This window comes from Lissotriton vulgaris, chromosome 6 (genome assembly GCF_964263255.1).
Source record: "Lissotriton vulgaris chromosome 6, aLisVul1.2, whole genome shotgun sequence".
Classification (NCBI taxonomy): Eukaryota; Metazoa; Chordata; class Amphibia; order Caudata; family Salamandridae; genus Lissotriton; species Lissotriton vulgaris.
Window position 1 is genome coordinate 634,737,562 of NC_141694.1, and position 26,139 is coordinate 634,763,700.

At 42.4% G+C, this 26,139-nt stretch overlaps 1 protein-coding gene across 1 annotated transcript in view; it reads left to right on the forward strand.

Moving 5' to 3' along the window:
• Positions 1 to 763: 763 nt before the first annotated feature.
• Positions 764 to 26,139, forward strand: part of LOC147707802 (ephrin type-A receptor 7) — a 190,433-nt gene continuing 165,057 nt past the window's right edge. Inside the window, exons 1-3 of the mRNA XM_086925670.1 lie at positions 764 to 1,144; positions 6,329 to 6,393; positions 8,549 to 9,218. Coding sequence (XP_086781796.1) covers positions 1,051 to 1,144; positions 6,329 to 6,393; positions 8,549 to 9,218 — 829 coding nt within the window. The 5' untranslated portion in view covers positions 764 to 1,050. The remainder of the gene's footprint in view (positions 1,145 to 6,328; positions 6,394 to 8,548; positions 9,219 to 26,139) is intronic.

Sequence of the window (26,139 nt, forward strand, 5' to 3'; positions counted from 1 at the left end):
CATTCGACCACCTTATTTCAAACTTTGGAAAAATGCAACATAAAGTATTTGGCGACCCCCACACCCTCCAAACTCCCCTTGAGAAACAAATGTAAAGGTCGACAGTCTACTCGTTCAATACATTGATTTTTTTTTAAAGAATAGTCTGCGAACACGTCCGCACTTCTCATTTTTCCTTTCAATGATAAGCATTGTTGTGCTTTAATAGCAAAAAAAACGTCTCGAACCCCTCGTTCCGCAGCAGGGGTTGCCCACTCTTCAGTATAAAGTTTGCAGAAGATTTACTCTAACCCGTCCCATGCATAACCCCCCCTGGGGCACAGTTTTCCCGCCTACGGGGCTGCAGGCGCGCTCCTCAGCCTCTGTCGTTATCCTCACGCTCCGTGCGCACCAGGTGCTCTGAAAGAGGCCAGCTCTGTGAGTGAAAGATGACTGGCCCAAAACACCCCGGTGCGGCGAATGCCCTCGCGAAGCCTGGGTTCGGAGTTGTCCCTCTGCACGCGCCAGCCTTGCATAAGGGAAGAGCAGCCGTGCAGCTCTGGGATTCCTGCACCGCTTAGACGCCCGGCAGCCACACGGGTCTTTGGACCCGAGACCGTGCCGCACGCTCCACAACGCCCACCCGCCATTGGCCCTTGTCCGAAGCCGCACCTCCTGTCAGAGCGCACCGCCTCTCAGCCCCCTCTCTGGCTCGGGATTGGCTAGGGGTCGCTGCCAGTCTCGCTGACGGACTGGCGGGGGTGCTCATTGATATTGTCGGAGTGTGGCGCCGGGACCCGAGCTGTAGTCACTGGCAATCCGCATAGCTCTCCGGCAGCTCGGTGGAGGGAGCGTCTCTCAGGACCAACCACGCGGGGGAGCGTCTCCTAGGACCGCAGAGCGAGGGGAGCCTCTGGCGGGCACCACCGGACAGGGGCAGTCTATCCCAGGACCGGAGTGTGGGGGGGAGCTCTCTTTTGGACTTCGAAAGGGGGGCCTCCATGGGCAGGACAGCGAGGCGCAGGGGCTGAGCATCCTCCCGCACAGCGCAGGTTTCACCGGTCCTTCACCATGGCCCCCCTCAGTGGGCAGCAGCCCCCCTGGATTGTCCTCTGCACCCTCTGGATATTTGCACACACCGGGGAGGCGCAGTCCGCGAAAGAAGGTAAGGCTACCTGAGGGGCACGGGCAAACTTTGTGCCCCCTGTACCTAGCACCTTTAGTGCTCACGCCCTGTACAGTTTGCGGAGCATGTGACCCTTGCAGGGGCTGTATCTTCACAGCGGTATGTATGTATGCTTCACACGCTCTTTTATGGTATGTGTGCTTTTGGCATGAGACTGCGTGCGTATGGTGCACCCTGCACTGTGTACTAGACTGTGTATGTATCTTGAACTATACAGTGCTCTGTGCATGCATCGTGGACCCCGTACCAGGCTGGGGGTGCATCATGCATTATGTAAAGAACTGTATGTGCACCCAGCACTTTTACTGGACTGTATGTGCATCCTGCACTCGACAGTGGTCTGTGAGGGAATCGTGCACCCAGTACTGGAATGTGTGTGTATTATGCACTCTACAGTGGGCTGTGTGTGCGCCATTCACTATGTAGCAGGCTTGTGTGCATCATAAGCTCGGTACTGGGTTGTGTGTGAATTCTGCAGTCTACTGGACTGTGTGCGTTCAACGTGCACCCTGTAGTCCTCTGCTGTGCAGTAGTAGCCTTCTGTACCGGGCCGTAGGTTCGTCCCGCACTCCGTACCTGGCTAGACGAGCGCGGCTCGGGGGTCAGCCTCGCTGCCAGGAGGCGTGCTAAGGGGGTTGCTAGAATGAGCAGCCAGGTCGTGACCCACGGAGTGACTCGTAAACAGAAGGGGTCCTGGGTGCCTGGAGTCGAGTCTGTGCTGCTGGGGGGGAGACGTCCTAAGGGCTGGGGGCGGGGAAGTGTGCAGTCCCTGGAAACAATCAGTGCGTTTGAAGGGAAGGGGCCCTTCCCCAACATTTCACTTCAGGGCGCTACAAAGGGCACATACTTGTTGGGCGTAAAGTGACTAGGGGGAGTCTCGGGGCTTGTCTGGTGGTGGCGATGGGATCGACAGCCTTCAGTATTTTTTAACTGAGGTGCTCGATGCGCGGTGTAGGTATGTTTGACAGTGTGGAGCCGATGAACGCTGCAAAACACAGTCTTTAAAACAATCTGAAGTAATTCAGCGGCCGAACATGTCCAGTATTCGCCATTTTCAGGACGCTACATTTTCGTGCGCCTGCTGGATCCCCTCGCGCCAAGTCTCATTCAATAATCGGGTTAGACATGACACTGCTGGATGCATGCATGCTTTTGTTTGTGAAAGCCACGACCCTTGCTGCAATCAGTGTCCCCGGGGCTCCTGCTCCGTTTGCCGCACAGCCCTGTCTGCTGCCAGGTTACCCGCCCCCCAGATCTTCAGAGGTTGGCACCGAGATGTGAGGTGATAATTCAGCAGCCGACGCTTGGAGGCGAGATGTAGCCGCGGATGAGTTCCCTCCGAAGCCCGGACTCAGTGCAGGTGGTCCGGACAGCGGCGGGGGGACCTGCGAGTACGGGGCTCTTCTAGGAGGGGTCAAAGGGCCCAGGGGCATGCTTGAAGTGTCATACACTCACAACAAACCTCTGTGAGTGGTCCTCACTTACCAAACCCAACCTTGCTTAAGGGAGAGATGCCCTAAACACATCGTTTTTTCTCTGGTGGCACTTTGGCTCGCGCCACGGCAAGTTCTAGCTCTGTTCACATTAGGTGTTGGCGGTGGGGCCACCGAGGGGGATGACAGGTGTGTGGGGGTCTCTCGACAATTCAAAGCATCATTCGATCGCGTGTCAGAGCAGCGCAAATGTCCTCCTTCTGACATCTCGCCCTGGCAGTGCAGGTCCCATGTCAGCTGCTGCAAAGCACTGTGACCTGGCTATGTGATTAGAACAAACATTTTTCAGCAATGAATACTTTCATCGCTCCACTGCTCTAGCCTTGCCCAGAATACTGAAATGTTTCATATTTTTGATGTCAGGTGTTTGCAAATGAATCTACTACCGAGGCCCAGCACCCCGGCTTACCAAGGGTCTGTAAAATGTACACCTTTCCATGTGGCTCGCATGGAAATTGTGCAAAACCATTTTTTTCACCTCCAGTAAATATTTCACCTGTTAGTATGAAAGAGGCCGCAGGGTTCTGTCCCCAGAAGGACCGTACCCCCCCCTCCCCCAAACACACAACACTATACATTTGTATCCCCATGAGATGTTCGAAGTGCTGTTTGCTAGAATTGCAGTTGTTTCAGAAACCCTTGTCCCGCGAAGTCTGTGCCCGCACGCGCGCGCGCACACACACACTATAACGCACTGCCAGCCGTGCATGCACAAAGCACAGGATTTAAATCAATACGTGATTTGAATGCTGTTGTGTCTAATCATGTGTGAAGTGCTATTGACGACGAGAGGCCGCACATTATGTTTTTAAAGCGTGTTTTCGTAGCACCGCATCGCACTTCGGCCTGTTTCGAGTTTCTCGCTCGGCATTAGTGTATATCTTGACCAACTGGGTGCCAAATGACAATTCTTTTAGTGGCAGCTCTCGTTTCTCTGTTTTAGTGCATCTGACACTCCTGCGAATTGTATATGTTTACAGTTTGCTGGAGATACCGATGCAACCACACATTCTCAGTGTTTTAATAATATCCAACACATCTAGGCTACAGCGTGCAAAGGCAATAATATGTTCCTATGGAAATGTGAATGTATTTATGCATGAAGAACGTACCGTCAGGCTACCAGAGAGGCAAATCAAAATCAAAAGTGTTTTTTTTCTTATTTTTTTCAAGATAGTTTGAAAAAATCATGAAAAACAGGAATTGACATTGATTTTAAGAGATAATAAAATATGGGCATTTTGAATATAACTGGATTGTTATATAAATAAAGTGACACACACCTCTGCTAATACGAATATATTTTTAACACTATATTTAAATATCTGCACCACTTTTCTTAATCATTTGGGAAAAAGTGTCAATGTTTGACTTCTGCCTGACAATTATTGTAGGTCCCTAGCAAGGCCATTTTGTCATTAAGGCCAGAAGAAAACGCTACCATGACTTAATTTCTCATTTTCACCCGTATAGTTCTTTGTGCATTATCATACATATGTAATTTTGTCTGGCGTTTTTGAGTTACATTTGTTTGTGGTATTTGATGCAACATCCACATTTTACTGGCAGAACTAACATTTAATGCCTTCTCCCTGCAGAAGGTTCTTTTCAGTTTTTATGACGTGTTCTTGACCCATTGTGTCCCCATTGTGTCTGGTTGGTGTAGGAGAGGGTTCCTTGATGCGCAGTGTTCACCACATCTTCTGCAGGACGTAAACGGTCTGTTGTGGTGGGGATTGCCTTAGCAGAAAAGCTGTAGAAAGGTCACTGCTTCCTAGAAGGGCAATGAAATCTTGGAGGAACAAGGCATATCTGAATGCATTAGCTTGGTCTTTTGTGACATTTGTTGTGTTCAATATTTGCAGTTATAGCAGATGGCAGGGAATGTCCTCTGGGGCTAGAGATGCATTTCAGTGGCAGCGGACCGAGTGTAATCATCCGCATGCCAACGTAGTACACCAAGAATATTTAAAGAGTGTTCATGTTTAGAGAAATGGAAGTTACTAGATGTTTTACTTCGAATACACTGCTATAAGGTTGCAGATGCATAGTACAATTCTTGAAATGGACACATAGGTTTCACGCGTGAGGGTGCGCGCACATACACACACACACTCTCTCTCACTCACTCACTCTCCCTCTGTCCCTTTTCTGTCTCAGATTGACTGGGAAGTCAACCTTTTGCATCAGTATAAAATACAGGCTGTTCCAGAGGCACCCAGATCGTGACCTTTAAGCACAGGGCGTAGGCTAAGGTAATTGATCGCAGTTACATGCAATGATGGCCTGAATCAAACCTGGCAACCTCGCCAGTGGCATGGTGTACGGCACCAAAGTTTACAAGCCCAGGTGTCAGCTCCACAGCTTTATGCTCCATGTGAATGTGGCCACATCATTCAAATTCCTTGTGTGAAACCGATCTTGAGCTGCTTGTAGGAGCAAATAATGACAACGCTGCAGTTAGTGTTACACATCACTGCATAAAATGAAATCTGTTGGGGCCACGTAGATGCAGACTCTTTTCCATTGTTACACAAATTTGCTGGATCATGTCTTTGGGGTGCCATTGCACATCAATACTTTTATTTTGATAACTTGTCATTGCTGTTAAATACCAGTTTTTGTGCACACCTCTAAATGTAACAGAATTTATATTAAGAAGGACAGTTGTAACGGCCAGATTCACAGAACAGTGAACACATAGGGCTGGTACACAAAGTCATTAATGAGTAGGTAAAGCAGTAGTTCAAGAGTACTAATAATTCAACTACTCACAAATGTCTTTGTGACTCAGCCCCCAAGTGTCCAACTCCCTATTATTTAAAGTTCAAAGAGTGCATATTCCTTTCTATTTGTACTAACTGTATGTTGATATTCGTTGAAAATTCCGAATTTTCCCCATTCTGGATGCTTTGGTACCAGTTCACAAAGGCATTTACGAGGGTGTGAAGTACTACTCATGTACTGCTTCATACACTCATATATGGCAATGTGGACTGGCCCCAATAATTCTAGCTCATTAAATTGCTTGGCCCAAGTAATGCTTTTTGAGAGGCCTACAGCATGCTCTATCCATGCTTCGATTTAAAGCAATTTCTCCTTTATTTATGCAATATTTTGGGAAATGTAGATTACAGTGTGTGCTGTTGAAACCTATTTTATGCAAACTTGGTGTGCAATAAATGTTATTCACTAAAACTGGTTGTGTTGTAAAACGAAACCTGCATGATACAATATGATGCCCAACAGGAAGAGAACTAACTCAGTTTCAACACTAAGCAACAAGTTGGGCATGGGGTTTCTATAATTTACGGAGCTTAATTGACACCGAGGCAGTGAATAGATGACAAAATACTGACAAAGACAAAAGAGAAGCAGTAAAACAGATAAAGCTGGGTTAAAACGGAGAGCAAGAATCGCGTGGTGTTGAGAAGCTAGATTGCTTAGTAAGGCTGTTTATATTTTTTTAGCTCATTTTTTTTGTGCGCACAATTCTGTACCAATTATTCACAAGGTTATTAAAAGTGTTTTGTCGATATTATAGTTTTGTCGTGCTTGGAGATTCCATAATAGCCTACCAAGCTCCAGGTCACTATATCGAAGTTATGTTTTCAATGTTTTGTGTTTTTACTGTAGAGACTAACTGTATTATCATATTCTTTGTTTGCAGTCATTCTTCTGGATTCGAAAGCACAACAGACAGACCTGGAATGGATCTCCTCTCCTCCCAATGGGGTAAGGTTTCCCATTGCCAACAGCGCTCTCTCTCATACTTAACGCTGATACTCAGTATCAGCCTTGTGCATCCTGCTTTGCAAATTCCAACCTTCTGAAAGAGTAACCTTTATTAATAAAAAAAAATACAAGCTCTTTTCTTCCCATTGTGAGAGTGGGTGCCTACTACCCAAGGCTACAACTCACAAAGGCTAGCTAATTACAGAAAGCATTCTCTGTGGCAGATTCCTGCAACATCCTTATCTGCTGGCTTCCATTGTGTCCATGTAATCGCTGGTTTGGAAGGCTTCCTGACTTCTGAAGCACCACAATCGTACAGATAGAGCCTGGACAGTCAGTGCCCTCGTCTCATACAAAGTTGCATTATCAAATCGCGATTAGAGGAATGGATGTCTTTGAGTGACTCTGATTGGTCGTAATATAATTAGTAGCATTTGTAGCATGGTGTTTCCAGGAGCTTCCTACTGCACATACCATTTGTGTAATGTTGGTGTGTAGCCTGAAGAGGCGTTAGAAGGTATCTTTGATGGACGTGGCATAAGTTAACAGTTAAGTTCCTTGTAATCAGAGTAGTTAAATGGGCCATGGCCACTTAGAGGACCTTTCAACCATCTCTCATGTTACCTGACTGTATGAACACTTACACAGCGGGTATGAATAGAGATAAACACTACACATGCCACTGATGAACCATTATACATTTAGCAACACAGATTCCAATATATTGGCAGTGGAAAGGATAATCTTAGATGATTTTGTGTAGTTTTCTTCCTAAAATACAGAGATACGTTTCTGCTAATGGGATTTCTTTCCAGTATTTCCTTTATTGAAGCATGCGCATTCCCAAACTCATCAATATTAATATTATTATTGTATCATGAATTGCATTTAAGTCAGTGGTGGCTCCTCGAGGGAGTGCTGCGGGGCAGGGGATTGCGCTCGCTACAACGCCAAATGGCGATGCAGCGCGCGCAATGTCTTTTGTTTTATTTATTTATTTCTTTACTTAACTTTCTTAGGCCATATGCCGGAGTTTACTACCCCCACCCTGCCCCGCTCCACAGCACTACCTCGAGGAGCCGCTACTGATTTAAGTAGTCACATACTTAACTTCAACAATTTTCTTTTGTCAAACCCAGGTGTTTTTTTTTACCGTCTTTCCTGGGTTGAACATCACTCAGTAGAATCACTCCTTCCTACAATGTTTGTTTTTGCTGCAAAACATTGAATATATTTACTTCATTGATATTGATAAGTCCCAGACATATAGGTAGTGGCTTCGGTGGTGCTTTGAATTAGATTAGTTGTTTTGTGTTATCAGTGTGTGTGTAGAAATTTGTATCATATTTGACACCTACTTGGGGAAATAGGCTAATGGCTAGTCATCTTCAATTTAACTAATGCACTTTACACCTAGACACAGACACCCGTGCACACACACACACACACACACGTGCTAACATCATGTTTAGTTTCACAGAGGTATTCTCTAGGGACTTATATTATAGCAGCTTCAGTGAAGACTGAACATTGTTTACTCATGGATATAATTAATACTTGCATTCTTTGTTGAAATATGGATGTTAAAGTTTAGGTAGAAAGTAAATGCTGACACGCTTTTAGAAGAAATAGCATACACGCATTTACGTAAGTGGGCTCAATCAGACACAAATGACCTCTGGGAACTGTACAATATTCTTTTATGTAACTCCAGGTGTTTATTGAATCCATTCCTCAAATAGTAGCATTTAATTTTCAGCTATTTGTTAATGTTTAGCATTGAAAGTCAATTTGTAATCTCTGTGACAGTGATTTTATGTGTAATTACTGCTTTAAATAACAAATGCATATTTTTATTGGCATGTGTCCCTTTCCTAAAACTGCCAAGAAAGAGGGAATTTACCAACGCATTTGAGAAATGTACTTCACTTTCTCCCTTGCAAATTTGAGACCTTATTTTAAGTGCTTTCACATATGCCTTTCCCGTAGCTCTTAGAAATAAAGAATATCATAATAGTGTAAAGAAATTATTACGATTACACTTTTATCGCGAGGTCTAAAATGTTTTAATTAAACAGCAAAACATCTGTTTTAATGTAGACGTCTGTCTGTGTAATTGAAAGTAATTGCTGATGACTCTGTGGCCATTTTACAGTGGGAAGAAATCAGTGGCTTGGATGAAAATTACACCCCGATCCGAACGTACCAGGTATGCCAAGTTATGGAACCTAGTCAGAACAACTGGCTGCGGACTAACTGGATCTCAAAAGGCAACGCACAAAGGATTTTTGTGGAACTTAAATTTACTCTACGGGATTGCAACAGCCTGCCTGGCGTCTTGGGAAGCTGCAAGGAAACTTTTAATCTGTATTATTATGAAACTGACTACGACATTGGCAGGAACACACGAGAAAGTCAGTTCATCAAAATCGACACAATTGCTGCAGACGAAAGCTTTACACAGGGTGATCTCGGTGAGCGAAAAATGAAGCTTAATACCGAGGTGCGCGAGATTGGGCCATTGTCCAAAAAAGGATTCTATCTAGCCTTTCAAGACGTCGGGGCTTGCATTGCTTTGGTGTCTGTGAAAGTGTACTTCAAGAAATGCTGGTCCATTATCGAGAACTTGGCCGTGTTCCCAGACACAGTTACGGGCTCAGAGTTTTCTTCCCTCGTTGAGGTAAGAGGGTCTTGTGTCAGCAGCGCAGAAGAAGAGGCCGAGAACTCTCCCAGGATGCACTGCAGTGCAGAGGGCGAATGGTTGGTGCCAATCGGAAAGTGCATCTGCAAAGCAGGCTACCAACAAAAAGGGGATACTTGTGAGCGTGAGTATAAACCACTCCTTCCTTTTCTTATGCACTCCTTTATTGTTCTAATTCTTTTTTTTACAGTGCCTTCAGGATGCGTTAGACTTGTAATGCATGCAGCGACCATTCACTGTCAAATAGTAAATTGTATGGTGTAAATCAAAAACAAAACAATTACATTATTGTCAGTTGTGTTACATGTTATTTCAAAATTCATGAAATGCAGAGTTAGGGCCGGGAACTGCAAATCACGTCGCATCTTTGACCTAAACTCTCTTTCTTAAATTGGAAAGTCAGGAATATGTCACAACCAATTTTATTAAAAGGTTTGAGGTTAGGGTTGGCATCACTGTTTTTGATGCATAATGCATGAGCTTTGGCCAGTCCACAATAAGGCTTAATTGGACGTATTCAAGTTTCTTCAGCTTGAGTATTTGTGGCAAAATATTTATAGAACATGTAAAGTAATGACTGATTTTAAAGCAGGTGATGTTAGGTTGGTCTGCATCACTGTTGCAGAGATAGTTCAGCTCCTTTTTTTTAGTAGATGTGTATGTTTCCTGGAGGCAAATAAGTTATATTATTCTGCCACAAGTGCTCACAACTGTGCTTATGAAATATTGCCTTCTGAATATATCTCTCTGGAAGTACCTCAATGCCACCACTGCTCCAAATTAACAAATGTTTGTGGGCCTGATCCGAAGTACCAAAGTCCTGATCAACTGGAACAGTCAAGGCATTCCACCCTATAAGATTTAGTATGTCATTCCTATATTCATGCCTGATAAAAAATGCTTTAATAGGCGTAATGACAAATCTTTTTCTATGACTAGATGTGTCTTACTCCTGTCTGATATGCGAGTTAAACCTAAATATCTGCACCTGATTCACAAATCATTTTCTACAAATAGCTTTGTCTTACCCCAGATGTAAATGTGATTTGGTTTAAATGTGATTTACTCATGGATTTCCTTCAATAAAACCACTATGAGTAAGCCTATCTTACTGCTGTAAGGAACACACAGAAATGTGAATTGTGCCTCACTATTCAGGTGCAACTCACATATAAGACAGATTCAAGTAACATCTACTCTAAGAAAAAAGTTTAAAAATTGGACATTATATCTTTACTATACAATAGTCACTATATTTTTAATTGTGTGTTGCTCCTAAGCACAGTAATTTTATTTGGAGTGAAGCTAGGATTTCTGCATACAAATTGTCTACCTGTATTCTAAAATGTGGATACATTTCTTTATCGGCTAGCCCCACAGAATTTGGGGGCACCACCCATACTCACTTGTGTCACTCCCCTTCTCTCTCTCGCTTGTTTTATCTGTGTTATGTGTTGGTTTTATTCAGCTCAGTGACAAATATACAACCATCATCAACTCTTCATCAACTCATAGATATAACATGGGTAAGGTGGAAGTACAGTAAGAGTTGAACTATGTCTCAACTAGTGCCACAAAAGTATAATCAGTTGACATATTTGGGCAGAGGATGATGTCATACTAGTTTTCATACACCTGCTACATATTCACAGTTGTATCAGGTGTGCTACATTTTAAACTTGTTTTCCTAGGTGTTATTTCGGTTATGGCATTTCACAGATACAACTGTAGGCTGTTCACCTGCTGATTTTGTGGTGGACACCTTAAAAAAATTGAAAAAACGAAGGGAAATTGATTGCATATATTTTGAGCAATTTACACTCCTATTTCCATTCAGGGTGAAGCTAAAATCTGAACTTAGTCTTATTGGGAGCTTACCGCTGGATACTCTGCCATTATTACAGGAAAAAAACTATCCAGTAGATACATATTTGTCTACTCAATGTGCAACACAGTTGAAAGCACGTTTAAAATGAACATATATTATTTTGTGTCTTGCCACATTTTGCTTTTTTTGCTGCTTTTGATCTTTTCTTCTCTATGTAGTTAAGGGCTTTGTTACATGTTATTAACATATTTTCTGCGCTAACGCTCTTTATACCGAAACAGGATTTCTATTTGATGAGTTGCTTTACTATATTTTTTTCTCCATCCACTGCTTCTAAAACTCCATATTAGTCATCATACAGTCATGGCACAGCGGTCTACAGTTATCATTCCAAGAACCCGTGGACTGTAGAGCAAAACAAAAGCAGATAAACTTTGATTTCAAAAGCAGTTCTTTAATATATATCGTGGGACACTCTGCTGTACTGTTGAGGACCATACCCTGGAACATCTTCATCCAGATCAGAAAGGCAAGTCTATCTTTGACCACTCAAGGATGTACCTAAAGATCTCCAGGTGCATGTGCTGCTAGTGACTCGCTTATGCCACTAATATAATCAAACCCTCAAAATAATCTGTCTCTTAATTATCTCCATGACACCGTCATTGCTTCCATTGGCCCTTTTTTCACCGTCTGACGAACTCGAAGTTTAAGAACACCAAACTGTCCATCCGGTTACATTTATGATGGGGCAGCACACCTTAAAAAGAAATGCGGTGTACAGCTACTGATGAGGTACACACACAAATAGTGAGCAGTACATGTTTTGCAGAGCACAAACGTCAATTGTAAATCATGCATGGAAACTAGTTATTTGCCTGTTCCAGTAGAGCATACAGAGCTATGGAAGTAAAAATAAAGAGTTAATCAGACACCTTCATTTAAAACTTGCAGCTAAATGATCTGCTTGTTGGCAACTAATTCTCAATGTGACTTTATTTTGTTGACAAATATGTACTTAGTACATTGGGAACTCTAATGGCAACACATGAATTATAAAGTATAGCAGCTGTCCTAAGTAGGAACTGGAACATGTAATAACTGAATGTTGTGCGGGAACCCCCCTCCGTGGTTGCCACTCAATCTGCTTTAATATTTTACTGGTTGATGTTTTGTTCTGCATAATGGAACACACTTTACTACAAATAGGGGCACACACTCTTCTGTAAGTAAGCACCCAGAGAAGACAAGCAGAGCAAAAGTGTCCTGCATGGTGGTGATGTGGTAAGGTCAAACCTGTAAGACCCCAACATCATACCCTTGATGGTTACTGGCAGTGTTAATTATAGAGTTGGGGAAGTGGTGTGAGAGCCCCCATAGCCACCAGGAGACTGCTTAGAGAACTCATCATGGAAGTGAGCAAATTAATTTAAGTGAAGTGCACAGTAATATTGGAGTACCTCCTTTGTTTCAAAGCCCAACAGCTGTTCGATCACATATGGTGATTTTGATACCATCATCCTGTTTTGGGACTGAGCAACAATCTCCATTCTCCTGGAGATGCACCCCACAGATTACTCTGCACGACTAGAGCTGCAGCGTGCTCCCCATCTGCAGCTAAAAATGCAATTTAGGACAGTAACACAAATAGAATAGTCATCCCCTCTGACACAAACACAAATGTAGTGAAGACCCTAGAAGTAACCTGTTTTTAATCCACCGGTCTAAGGCAGTCAATGATTAAATCTTTAAATAAAGCGAAACACAATGACAAACATTAAACGCAGGATAGTACCAATGAAGGTACTATGACAATAACAGAGGAACTATGGTTAAAGTAAAATTCTTGGTGTCAACAAAAATTGTTCTGACTGTGAATCTCCTGTTAAACAATAATAAAACAAAGTTACTGACCTAAATCATTGATGAGGAAATGACGATAAAGCAGGACATACTGCAAATTGGTTCGAATTCAAAAGGTATTTGCACACTTAAATTCAAGTAAAGGGTTTGCATTAGTGAGTGAAAAATTCCAGGATTTGCTGAAAGTTACTTTCGAAAAAGAGATTTACACATTTGGAATTCCAGCTGTATTACAACATTTGCAGAGGCCGCCCCCAAAGGGGGCATCGAGGGCCGGCGCCATAACAACCGCCGTGCCCCAGAAGAATCTGGTTTAGGCCGCTGCAAATTGCCCAGATGTGAGAGGGGGCTACCCGTCACGCCATAAGTGCTCCAGGGAGACGACAAGTCGCCGGGCCAATGGGGGTGGGGCAGGTGTTTTTCGAACCCGCGAATGGGGGAAAACCACCTTTGGATGCAGGGAAGCTGCAGGGGTTATAGGGCGACGGTCCCCACACTGCAGCTCAGTATTATCGTGGAGCTGGGGGGGCGGCGCAGGTGGAAGGAGCGTGTAAACCAACAGAACAATTTAATGACCCCAAAAGTGGCAATGATATGCCTGCAAAAGAGCGGAACAGCGAACTGTCAGGGTGATTTACGAATCTAGGATATGCAAATGATTTATGACAAGCAGTGAGTTATGACAAGCAAAGAAAATAATTTATGACAAGCAATGTATGTCAGTTCAGAATGGTGATTTATCACCAGGGTCATAAAATTATGACCAGGGGGTTGTAAAAGAGATGATTATTCATATAATGGTACTAAAACTGTGGTCCACAGTGACCACAAAAACTAAAACGCATTTTGGTTGTTTTGATTAGAATACATGGGTAAGAAAGTTGTATGCTGTTCTGGAGTGGGCACGGTGGGGGCTATTCTGCTGTCAGGGATTCAGTGTTAGGCAGGAGTAAGGGCATTCCACAGAGGCCTTGTCCACTAAAGTAGGTGAATAACCTCAAGCAGGTAATTTTGTGGTTATTCAATGAACTTGTGATCCTCCACTTGCTAGGAATGTGTTACTCTTCCACCTCTTGTTCTGACTAGTTTATAACTTGTAACCCGTCAACCTCTTTATCTGACTGCATGACAATGTGTAACCCCTCCACCACTTATTCTGACTGGATGGGAATAGTATTATCTGGCCTGAGTGTAGAAAGAGCCACACTTGCTCTAGGTCCCCTGCATAATGCACAGATCTTTGATTTAGTACTGCTCGGAATATCGGTCCAGTGTGACGCCTACAAATAGGATGATTTGGCCACTTTTCTATTACAAACAATGGTACTTATCACCTAATTTTCGGTCAGTTGCAGTTTCTCGCTTGGCTTGGGCATTGCTGCACAATAGAAGATAGCGTAATTTACTTTTTTCAGTGAGAAACACCGTTTGTAAATTCATATCAAACATAATCTCAGCTCCATTTGCTTTTCATGCCTTTTTTATGAAATTCGCTGCCAGGCAACCATTTAATAAAAAGCTGTGTATAAATAGGTATGATACTTTGAATCCTGGAAAGACTAGATTCGTCTCTGTGTTTCACTCCCAGTTTCCAATGATTCTCTCTCCAGTTACATACTGTAATTTGTTGTCAGATGGAATGGCCACACATTAAATCACCTTTGGAAGTTAAGGTAAGAATTGAAGTAATTTTCTACTTACTTACCCTGCTAATTCTGTTTACATCTTGCCCTAATTCATTAAATTGGTGAAATATACTCTTGATTTTGCTGGAGGGCAGAATCATTTTAATGCTTTACCTTCCGCTTTACCTTCCAGTTATTGCAAGTAAAAAAGTAAGATTAGATCTGCTCTAATATGGAAGTCAAGTGACATTCCCAGAATCTTCAATGCACCACACACATCCTTGTTTTTTCCTAATAGTGACTTTGAACTTAGAATCAAGGCACTTGTGAACATGTGAATATACGATTTTTTTTCTGAGGGGTGCCTAGTGCTTAGAAGTAAGTTCTCAGTATAATGCATCATATGTCCTGATTCGCCAAAAATAGGGGACGAGAAGTTGAAATTTGCACCTGCAGGTTTACTCAAATATTTGGAGCAAATCTCTGACTTTATTTAGATTTTCAAACAATCCTAGGACCACTTGAAATACAGTGACAGATTCGCAGTAGTAGCCACATGCATAAAATTCACACATGCAGCATTTCATTTCCACCCGTAGTACATTATGTTGATGAATACCTGGCACAAATGTCTATTTGCACATTCAACTTTTTTGCTGCTCCAGTGGGCAAATATTTCATCCCATTGAACAAATGATTCCAATCCTCTTTCATGTTTTGGGTATTCCATCCCAACTTCCACCCATGTGTCAACATTTTGGGATGGGAAGGAGTATGCCAATACCAAAAAACATACACAGGTTTCTTTGTTTGCTCACATTTGCAGATATTGTACAAATCCTTTCGGGGATAATTTTCCTCCAGTTCCGATTCTGCAAATATGATAGGGATTTTGTCGCCCGTTACCAAATTGAACCTTAGTTTGCAAATTCCTTTGTGAGTCCTATGCAATGTGAGTGAAAGACAAACAGCCCCTTAAAATTGTTCATCCACCAGAGACACATTTATGCCTCTTTTCCAAAGATAAAGTTTGAGAATTATAAGCTCAAAGTATTTTTGTGACACCTTATTGCCTGAGTATTTTGAGGCATTAAGCCACACCTGGTTACACTGTCTAATATATAGACTACATTATAATCAGAGTTTCCACCACTGTCTCAGAGCATAATTAAAACCTGGGGCAATACACATAGTATTAATAATAGCACACATTTTTGTTACAATTATTCCAGTCAACTGTTCAGAGTAAAGTCACGATCAAAGGACCATGTTGCTTTAATTGTGGCTTTGGGTATGAAAACCGCCTCAAAGTTCACTATCTACGTGTGTGGCTGTTCCTTACGCTCTGGAGTCTGAAACCACGTCTATGATTGATTCATTTTTGGAATATTTCTATCTGTGTCTGATTATGTCTGAATAGATTTTATTTAAAAATAAAATCCAACTGGCTTGAAGTTCTTCCCCATTCAATACTCAGTACATCTTCCACAGTGTGCTCTCAATGCTATGTTTGCTACTTTTCGACTGCTTTTAGATTAGTAATCAAAGTTCTGAAGTATAAGCATTTACTTACTATTTCCAGGTTGGGAACTATTTCGCACTAATAGTACAAGCTTCAAGGCTCCCACAACTATCCTGCACCCTCTCGAAAGACCTCCACTAGGGAAGCCAATATTTAAGTTATGCTGTGCTGTATACCATGGTAGGAATAAAGTAGCCTGCTAAATGGTGCTAATCCAATGTGCTGTAGATGGTGAAGACTGTGGAGAAATCAGCACAGCTCAAGGGAATTGGCACACATGATGTGGAGGTCTTTTTCTACAATGTCTGCACGATGACATTTCTGCATTTTCTGTTCCAGGGGAGGTATTTGGGTGTTTGCAGCTTGATGTTAGTGTGATCTTTGTGAGCCCCAACCAGACTTCCCATTTGACTTTGACCTAAGACCTCGAGGTATGAGCTGGTATTCTGTTGTCTCATAGTGTTTCATATCTTGCTGCTAGAAGGAATTTTAGTTCAAACATTTTAGATTAGCATCATTGTTGTTTGTCCAATTCCTCCAGCTTTATCAACTTTATTTAGTGTATTTAAGGAAAGGTCATATGTGAAGAATACCATTATTGTTTGCCTTGCAAGGGATAAAACAAGCAGCCCCTGCTGTTATGCACTATTACAATCAATGTAGTGAGAAACGTATCAACCTTTAAAAGTATGTCAACCTCAGAAAACTTTAAACAGAGAATTTTAATTTCCCTCTCAACAATTTTAAATCTGCAATACCAACAGATAACAACTAACCGAAAAATGAGCACGTACATTTTTGAGTGTGTTTTGCTGGGAGCTGATTCGATGCCTGGCAGCCCTGGCTATTGCTTACAAATTGACTCTGCACATTTAAGCTCATTAGCGCCAGGTATGTGTTCCATAGATATGATAAATTATGCATCTGAGTAAATATGGCCTGCTTAGCATGTTTATCACACCTCCACGGCGCACTGTTAAGCCTGGCAGGTTGCAGACGTCTCGGGAGTTTAGAGGATATAGAGAATAGCTCATTAAAAGATTTAGGGAGATGAGAATCAGTGTTATCCTACTGTCTTCAAGGACTCTAGTGATGGTTTGTGGGCATGTTGAAATAATATGCCGATGATCATATTCAACAGAACCTCTGCTGAAACGACCCCATTGGTTAATGTGTACTTAGCAGAAGGACATACTGTTGGGCGCATAGAAGCTGATTTTTCCCAAGCAATTAGGCCAATCTGCATGGTGGTCGCCAAATGTAATATTTTACTGGGTTTCTTACATGCAGTCTTAATTTATTATGGTTCATGGAACCAATCCATCCCAGTTGCTCTTAGGTGTGAGCCCATTTCTATGTTTTTCCATTCTCGAAGAATTACAGTAGTATTAAAGAAAATCTGTTTCAGTCATGGATTTCCTTGAGTACTTGTACGCATAAAGGTTGTGCATGTGAGTTTGTAACCATGCCTTCATGGATAAATTGATGCATATGTGACTTTACGCACTTTATTTTTTTGTCCTTTGAGAAAATATTTTTCTCTCTCCTCCTGCTCTTGAAAGGAGTAGGTTTATCTGCATTTTCATGACGTAAAGCTACTTGTACCAGTGCTTAATTTGTAAAATAATCAGTGCCGGGGCTTTGACCAGGGGGCACTACAGCTTGCACCACCCATTGCCACATCATCGCTGCCAATGACGGTACCAAAACAACTACTAACCATCTCCTTCAAATTCAAGTGCGACAATTCAGATTATTCCAGGTCCTGAGATCTAAAGGAGTGGCTGGGGAGGCAAGAATTCGTATTTTTTTAATGTATTTTGCATTCATAAACAACCGATGTTCTGCTCATCTCTCAATTAGATGAGCAGCGCCACCATGTGGCAGTGTGTCATAAGTGTGGTGATGACAGTTAAGTACTGGTGCCAAGCACCGGAAACCAATTAAGTGCCGGTGCCGAGCACTGGAAACCACTGGCTCAAGTTAAGCACTGGCTTGCACGTCAGTGAATACCAACAGACCTACAAGTTTGTGAATGTTTACCAACGTTCACAGGTGGACTCAATCAGGAACGACCACAAAGCCAACCCTGAAATTGAATTTTCAAATGGGACAATCAATCAGGATGCCCTTTGTGCATTGGAAATTATACCTGTCCTGAACTTGTGCATGTGAATCAGGAGCTTTAATATTCGAAGATTCCATTTTGTCACATGCTTCGACCATAGCTGCTCAAAAAGCTTTATGAAGTTGGCTCATAAAGTCTAGAAAAAAGGGCCTGTGCAGGATTTATCTGTACATCTCTGCTATTGGATAGCTTAGCATTGTATGTCTAGCTGGTATTGTAAACCTGGAGTTTAAGGAATACAGAATCTTTTCTTGATCGAGTCCCATAGAAAACTAAGCAAATCATGCACTTTAATACTTGCTACCAGACAGCTTAAGCTGTCTGTTGTGAAGAGACCTATTATAAGCTTACATTGGACTCAAAGTCCACCCATTGCTTACCATTGTTTGGCTTTATTGTCACCTCCACTTGCTAGCTTTTTATTTGTTAGGTTGTGTGTTCTTTTTTTCTTCTTCTGTTGTTTATCCCGCCCCTGGAGCTTCATTACTTTTGTTGTTCTGCTGCTTAATTTTCAGGCACTACTTTTTTTCTGTTTGGTTAAGCAATCCATGAGCATGCATGTTCTTTTCAGATATCTCCCTTGCATTTTTCCGTTCCCCCCCTTTGTGCTTTATGTTCCCCTTTCTGTGGCTTGTGCTTCTTCACTCCCACTCATGTTATGAATTTGATCCCATCCTTCAATTTTGTTTCCATCCCCTATGGTGCTTCCCCTACTTGCACCCTCTATGTTGCATCCACCCCACCCTCCCTTTTGCTTCCCCCCGACCCTGTATGTTGCTTTAGCCCCCACCATCCATGTTGCTTCCTCTCACATGCGCCCTCCATGTTGCTTCCCCCACCCACTCAAAAAACACACTTTTGCTCTACTTTTTGAAAATGTACCAATCCAACTTTTATCAGTAAATAAAAAGAAAAAAGCACCTACATCGTTTTTTAGGTGTGTGCAGCTCGTGCCTACAAAATGACACATAGCATGATTTTCTCTCTTCTTTAGCCATGATGCACAGCTTTGGGGATTCTCAACAGCATTGCTGTAAACCTTTAGCTGGCCAATAGGCTCTAAAGGATATACCTATTGGCTTTGCCCATGCTTGTTTGGATGTTAATTTGCCCTACAGCTAGTTGTGTATTTATTACAACCAAGAAGCTTAGCGCCAACAAACGAGTTTCTCGTGCTCTTGATACATATACAACGATTTGTCCTTTTAACAATTGCTGTGCTAAGGACTAATGCTTTAATAACACTGGCATGCCCTAATGGATCACAAAATTAATAGGATAGCAACTAACTTCAACATTTTTTTTTTTTGTACTGCTGGTAATCCATTCTACTTGGGATAATTGGGGGCCTTTAATTATTCGCGCAATTTTCTTTATCAAATTCAACGGCACATTAGGTCCTCAGTTTGAAATTAAATGAGCGTGTCACTGTCCTGGTATTGTCTAAGTAGAAAGGAGTGTCTCTTTGAAGAGTAGGTCGCTGTCTGCCGAGTCATCGGAGAAGTTCTCCCTTCGCTTCTCAGATCTCCCTGAAAATTGTGTTGTGATCAAGTCATTCGTCAGTGCACCAAAGAAACAATGCAACCTCTCGCTTCCTCAGTGTTACCTGTGAGTGCACATGAAAGCAGAGAGCGCGGCAGAGGAACCATGGGAAGTTAGGAGGAAAGTGAATAGCTTGGCTTGGCCTCCTGTCCCAGATCTGGCTTAACAATGGTGGCACTGTACTCTGAAGAAGGCCATCTCAGATGTACCTGTGCGTCGGTGGGTGCATGCCTACCTGTAACATGAGATACGCCGTATTATTCGCCTGAAAGCAGCGCGCCAGTGGACATGCATAGCTGTATGATCTCATATCCTGATACCACACCGCCTAGGTAGGCATTTAATGGCCTTTAGAAAGTGATCAGGCTTGGCATCTCTATCAGTGTTTGTTTTAGGTGTAGTAGTACTGTCTCTTTTGAAAAAAAAAAGGATTTCCTTTAAATGTAGAGCTTGTGTTAAGGTTGAAAACTATGGAAAACTAGCTAATAATTTTACTGTACCAGCATCTCAGATTTTCTTGGGCAGTGCACATGTGGGGAAGGGTACGCTGTTAAAATTCATTTTAAGATTAAAGGACAGCATTGTGACTAAAGGGTATATATTAAACATGCAGGGCTAGTGCCTGTGGATCGATGCATCTGTGGAAAATGAAACCGGGCATTATTTTTATTTATTTATTAAAAAAGTTTTATATAGCGCGAACAAGATCTTTGCAGATATCAGAGCGCTTTACATGGACAAGGGGGTGATAGAATAATAGAATGTAATAGTTGAGGTAGTTAGGTACAAGGTGCATAGTTACATTGGTAGGTCAAAATACAAGAGGTAGGTCAAAGTTGAGGTAGTGTAGTTACAAGGTGCATAGTCAAACAGGTGCGCCAATAATATACAAGTACAAAAAGAAGGAGCATATACTTGTTTAAGCGTGCTTAAATGCTTTTGGAGATAGCATAAAGGTAGGCATAGTTGAGGTAGGTGAGTACAGGGTGTATAGTCATACAGGTGCATCAGTAGTACAAGAGTAGGAATAGTTGAGGTGGTGTAGGTACAGTATGCTAAGTCTACTTCTGAAAAGTAGTGAGGGCCACAGCTACACTACTTCCTTTCATCACTTGTAAGTCAGCTTCCTCTCACTCACCATGTACGGTAGAGTAGCATGAACATCACAATTCCTTATCAGTCGCTTAATAGAGAATTCAAACCCAGCAGAAAAAGTCCCTGAAAGGATTGCACTAACTTTTTTAATCATATTCTTTTTTTTTAATATAAAATCCCCTAAAAAGATGTATACCTTGCAGGCCCATGACATATATCTGTTCTAAAACAGGCCGTTTTCTCCATTCTTTTCCTCAATAAAAGCAGAACAATGAGTATTCATGAGCTTTTGAACATGTCTAATCCTCAGATACTTTAACGATTCAACCTGATTGAGGAATACATTGAGTAATGCTGTAAAAGTTTGGGCGGCTCACCTAATCAACATCAATGACTGTATTTATGCCCCATAAGATCACCCAACATTTAGATTAGAATGTGCAGGGTTGCGGCAGCACTCATACTTACTTACACTTCATGTACGGAGGGAAGGGCACCCACACACTGGCGCCGGTGACACAGATAGCCATGGCGGCATGGGAGATAAAGACGTTAGGATGGGCACACAAAATCACTAGGGAGATGCCCCTTTGGAAAGGTGAGTGGCTGAAGGAGATCGCGAAGCTGTGGGGCTTGAGGGCATGGGACACTTTATGCATTTCCAAAATCAGGATGTTTTTAAAGCGGGGGATATTATACTCTTCTCATCGCCATTTGACTACCATCTACACTGACTCAGTTTGTCAAATATACCCAACTTCGTTATGCCTAGCGGGCAGAAGCATTGAGGGAGACTGAAATCCCAGAATATGCCTCCTTAGAGGGACGCCTCCTACTGGAATTATTTAGCAGAGATGCAATATTCCAAATATACCGAACCAACAGAAACAACATGCCAGAGTCACAATGTGTACTCAGGGAGCGGTGGCGGCGGGAACTTGGGTGATTTTGAAGACATTAACTGGGAGGCAACACTTATGCACCTCGCAAGGTTGCTTTTAAGGCATGCCTACGCATCATACAATTTAAAATTCTTCACAGGATTTATTACAATTGCAACAGACTATACAAAATGGGTAAGGTAACTACACTGACCTATCTACGCTGTGCTGGGGCAGTAAGGTTCTTTATGCACGTTATGTGGTAGTACCCTCATATACAAGTCTATTGGAGCAGGGTTATGCAGGAACTGTCCCATGTACTCGAGATCTCGATCCCACTTGACCCGAAATTCTTCTTATTGGGAATTCCTAATGCTATTGCTCTCCTTCATTTCAATCTCATGTTTAGTGCACTATGCCTAATGGTGGCCAAGAGGGACATTGCAAGTCACTGGGGAGAACTGGAAGTCCATTCCGTAAATGTATGGAGAAATGGAATAGACGTCTGTATGGCAGCTGAGACAGTGATCTACCGCAGTAGTGGTTTTCCCCGTAAATTTGATAAGATCTGGGGCAGGTGAAGGGCTTTTTATGGATTGGATTTGGTGGGAGCCTGATCCGGTGACATGATTGACCCCACAAATGGATAGGTTCTGTGGGAAGGGGGGATAACATGTTTTGCTGTTGCACTGCTGATCCAGGTTCCTTCCTTGTACCTGTCCTTTGTTTTCTCTTACATGCTTTTGCTGAAAATGGTGCCTGATGTGCATGGATGCCTTTTTCTTTATGTTTTGCAGATATATATATATATATATATATATATATATATATATATATATATATATATATATATATATATATATATATATACACACACACACACACACCAGCTCTTCCAAGAAGAAAGCTCAAGGACACAGTGGGGATTGCCTTTGGAAATGCTTTATTTCACCGGTACAGCGTGCAGATGCATTTCGGCATAAAAGCCTTCTTCGGTGCTGCTGTTACCCTGTGACCAGCTTCCCATTCCTTTTAAAATCCTTCGGCACTCCCTAAGGATGGGAGATCAGCTGCACCTCCTGCACTGGGCTCGATGTTGTCCAATAGGAGACTACAACTCCCAGCATGCCGCACATAGTGTGTATATATATATAATATACACACATACATATTTTCTTTTAAAGTTGCATAAGTATATAGTAATTGCATTTATATAGCACTTACTTCCGCTGTTAAGAAGTGCTTTAACATGAGTGCACGAGGAACCCATGGTTAGTGGTTAATCCAGTGGTTATTGGTTATTATTAGTTCTTGTTTGTCGGCGGTTATTGGCATTAGTCTTGTGCTCTCACGGGACCCTTCCATGTTCTTACTCCAGTTTCTTTGTGGTAAATTACCTTGTTGATTGAATTAAGTATGTTGTTGCTAGGCCTGCCGTTTTGTTTTCACCTGTCAGATTAATGTGCATTTCTGCTCTAGTATATTTTGCATTTTTTACTTCATATGGGGGTTGTAGTTTTAAGCACCCCTGTCATGCTTGCATCACTGTAGAAAACGTGGTATTATGGGTGAACGCTAAATTAATGTTGAGCATACTGCATTAAGAAAAAAACACACAGATTTATGCACCCGAAAGCAAAGGCTGAGCATTTATTTCTTATTAACATTCAGAATGGAACTGAGCTTTAGTTGTCAGTCAAAAGGAAGCCTCGTGCGGGCGAGCGCTGGCATTGATTGATGGGTGTGTTTAAACATATGCAAAGCAGGTACTGGGGTCACTTCAGAACAGAAAGCCCCAGTGGCCCAGTAGCAGGAGAAAGAAGCTGGGCACGCACTTCCTTGCCTGCTGAGGGAGGTAACAGTATCTGCAATGTCCTTGATTGATAGGGTAAATCTTAGTTTTCTATCAGCATTGCCATCAGTTAGGAGAGGTGTCTGTCTTGATGTGGTAAATAAGGGCGACGTGTATTCATGCGGCTTCTGGCTGCGAGCTTCCCTGTGATTGAGGGTGGAATGTGGTGCTTAATCATACAGCTTGACACAATGTCTTTACTTTTCGATCTCGGCCTGTAATGTGTATTTTACATGCATACCAGAAGCTGATTGGATAACCTCCAGGGCAGCACAAAACATCCTATATTGGAATCTGTCTTGGTTAACCTTCAGGGCACCGCAGAACATCCTCGGTGATCTATTGCAAAAAGAACAATGCAGTTTGATTTCATAGACTTGCTGCACATTCATGTATCCAATATAAGACCTGTACATCCCTCAAAGTATCATTGTGCCTTAGGTTTGGTTAGAACTGGTTTGTAGTGATTTACGTGTGTATCTCAGGAGTGGCCTAGACGAACCACCATCAGAGCAGCTTAAATCACATCAGGACATGTGTGTCTGATTTAACAACTGGGACACAATCAGAGTACACACACATCAATGGGAAGCTGTTTGCAAGCAATAAATAGCATGCTAGAGAGATGCTGCATGGGGCAAAAGAGGTTGAGATAGTTCAGTGGAAAAACAGACCTTAGCAGAGTGTCTGTTAGGGGACCTGAAAGGTGTCTTTAAGACTGTCGAAGAATGCAAAGAGGATTCACTTATGTGGTCCTTTTGCAGAGTAGGTTTGCCCATGTATAGCTGTTTATACTGTTGCTGTGATCAGCATTCTTATTGCAGAACAACCAGCAATGATTGTGATTGCTGCACAAAGTCTCCCAGACCATAAATATTTCTTAAGGGTTTTGAGCTTGACTCTGTGTTGCACTGGGAACAACAAAAAACATGGAGGATGCACGTGACCCAGGCTGAAGAAGGTTTTCTTATGGTTTTAATTGTTGTATTATTTTGTACGACTTGTGACTGTTCATTTTGCACTTTTGACATGAGCTGACCCATTTATAAGGCATGAGTGGCTGCTGAGTCAAATGCCCCATCGTTTTACTTAATTTTTGATGTTTGATGGATGATAGTACAATGTATGCAGAATTGATAGTTTGGATTTGTTTCTTAGGTGGGAGAGAACCAAGATGTTATAGTATTTCTGAGGATTTAACTTAATGTTTCATGATATTAGACAGTTTTCAGATGTGCAATGCTTTTTGTCAGAATGGAAAGGCTTTGCTAGATTTTTCTACACAAACTTTGATTCTGCATGATACAAGCATGTATTTCTCTCCCTTGATTCCCTAAGGGGGAAGAAAGCATACTAGGCACCAGTGTTTGTCATTACAAAACCTGAATTGGCTTGGGGACTGTTCCATCCTGACATCAGGCCACAGTTCCCTAGGATGCTTGTTTGCAGGCCAGGGAGAACCTGGCCTGGCAGTTCGGGCTGGACTGTTCCCATTGTGCGCAGGGTCAAGACTGATTTGCATATGCCTAGGTTCAAATTGGAATGGCATGGGGAGCAAAAACACGATTGATTTAGGCCCAGATCTCTGTATTGGGGTAAATGTATGACATTGTTCTGTATTCTGTCCATCAATTGTTGTTTTCACAGTTCCCACCTCAAGATCCCAAACAGTCATTATTCCTGCTGTGGAAAGGGGGGGCAGGTTATGATATTTATTGTCAGTCTGTCCTGTTGGGTGGCAGACAGAAAGCCAACTAGATATTTAAACAATCATTTGCAATGCATTAGATCTTGCATTCGCGAGAGTTTAAACTATTGGCACTGTAAATAATAATGCCTTTTATTTATCCGTTTTGAAAATTAACACATAACTAAGAGGCATTGTCATTTTAAATACCAATAGCTCAAACTCTCATTGATACAAGACTGTTTGCATTGCAAAGAAGCAGCTGCCATTGTCCCGTCTGCTTTGAAAGTGAACGTGTGGCGCGCTGAATGTTGCAGGAAAGCAGTCATGCCTGCAGTATGAGAAACTCATTAAAGAAAATAGTGCTTACAGACTAAATCAGACATACAGTGTAACAACAGAAGTAAAAGGGCCAGTCCTCATGGGAGGTTAAAAATAAAGACAAGGCGGTACTAAGGAGGGACTAACAAGCCTATTAACGAATCAGAAGCCAGCATTTACCAAAGAAAATGACATAAGCCAATGGAAAATATTGGCAGAGAGTGGTCGGAGCTTCAAGTCCATATTTGAATACAGCATGCCCTGCAGAGCAGCGCATGTGCTGCTCTGCCTCGACCTTTAAAAAAGGGTTGTGACCAGACTGGCCTGACTTCACGCTACACACCCTACCACTAGAACCCAAGCAGTCTAAATTTGAGTCTTGTATTTGGAATTATTATGTGGTTCTCGATGGCCCCAGGAGGATAGGCCTTCTCCTCTCTCCAAGGGTGTCATTGTGTTGTATATCTGATTTATCACCCAGATCCCTATGATTATCGGGCTACCCCTTATTTGTGATATACTTAAGGTGCAGAAAGGAGCAATGTATCCAATGTGTATTTCAGGCCGGGCTTTTTTTCAAATAATCGGATGGGTGATCAGTTCATCCTTGCGTGGGTCCATGGCCCCACCTGTAGAGCCCAAACAGTCTTCCTGTGTACTCCCTTCCCCCTGGGGCCTGCAGAAATCCCCATGGCACATGA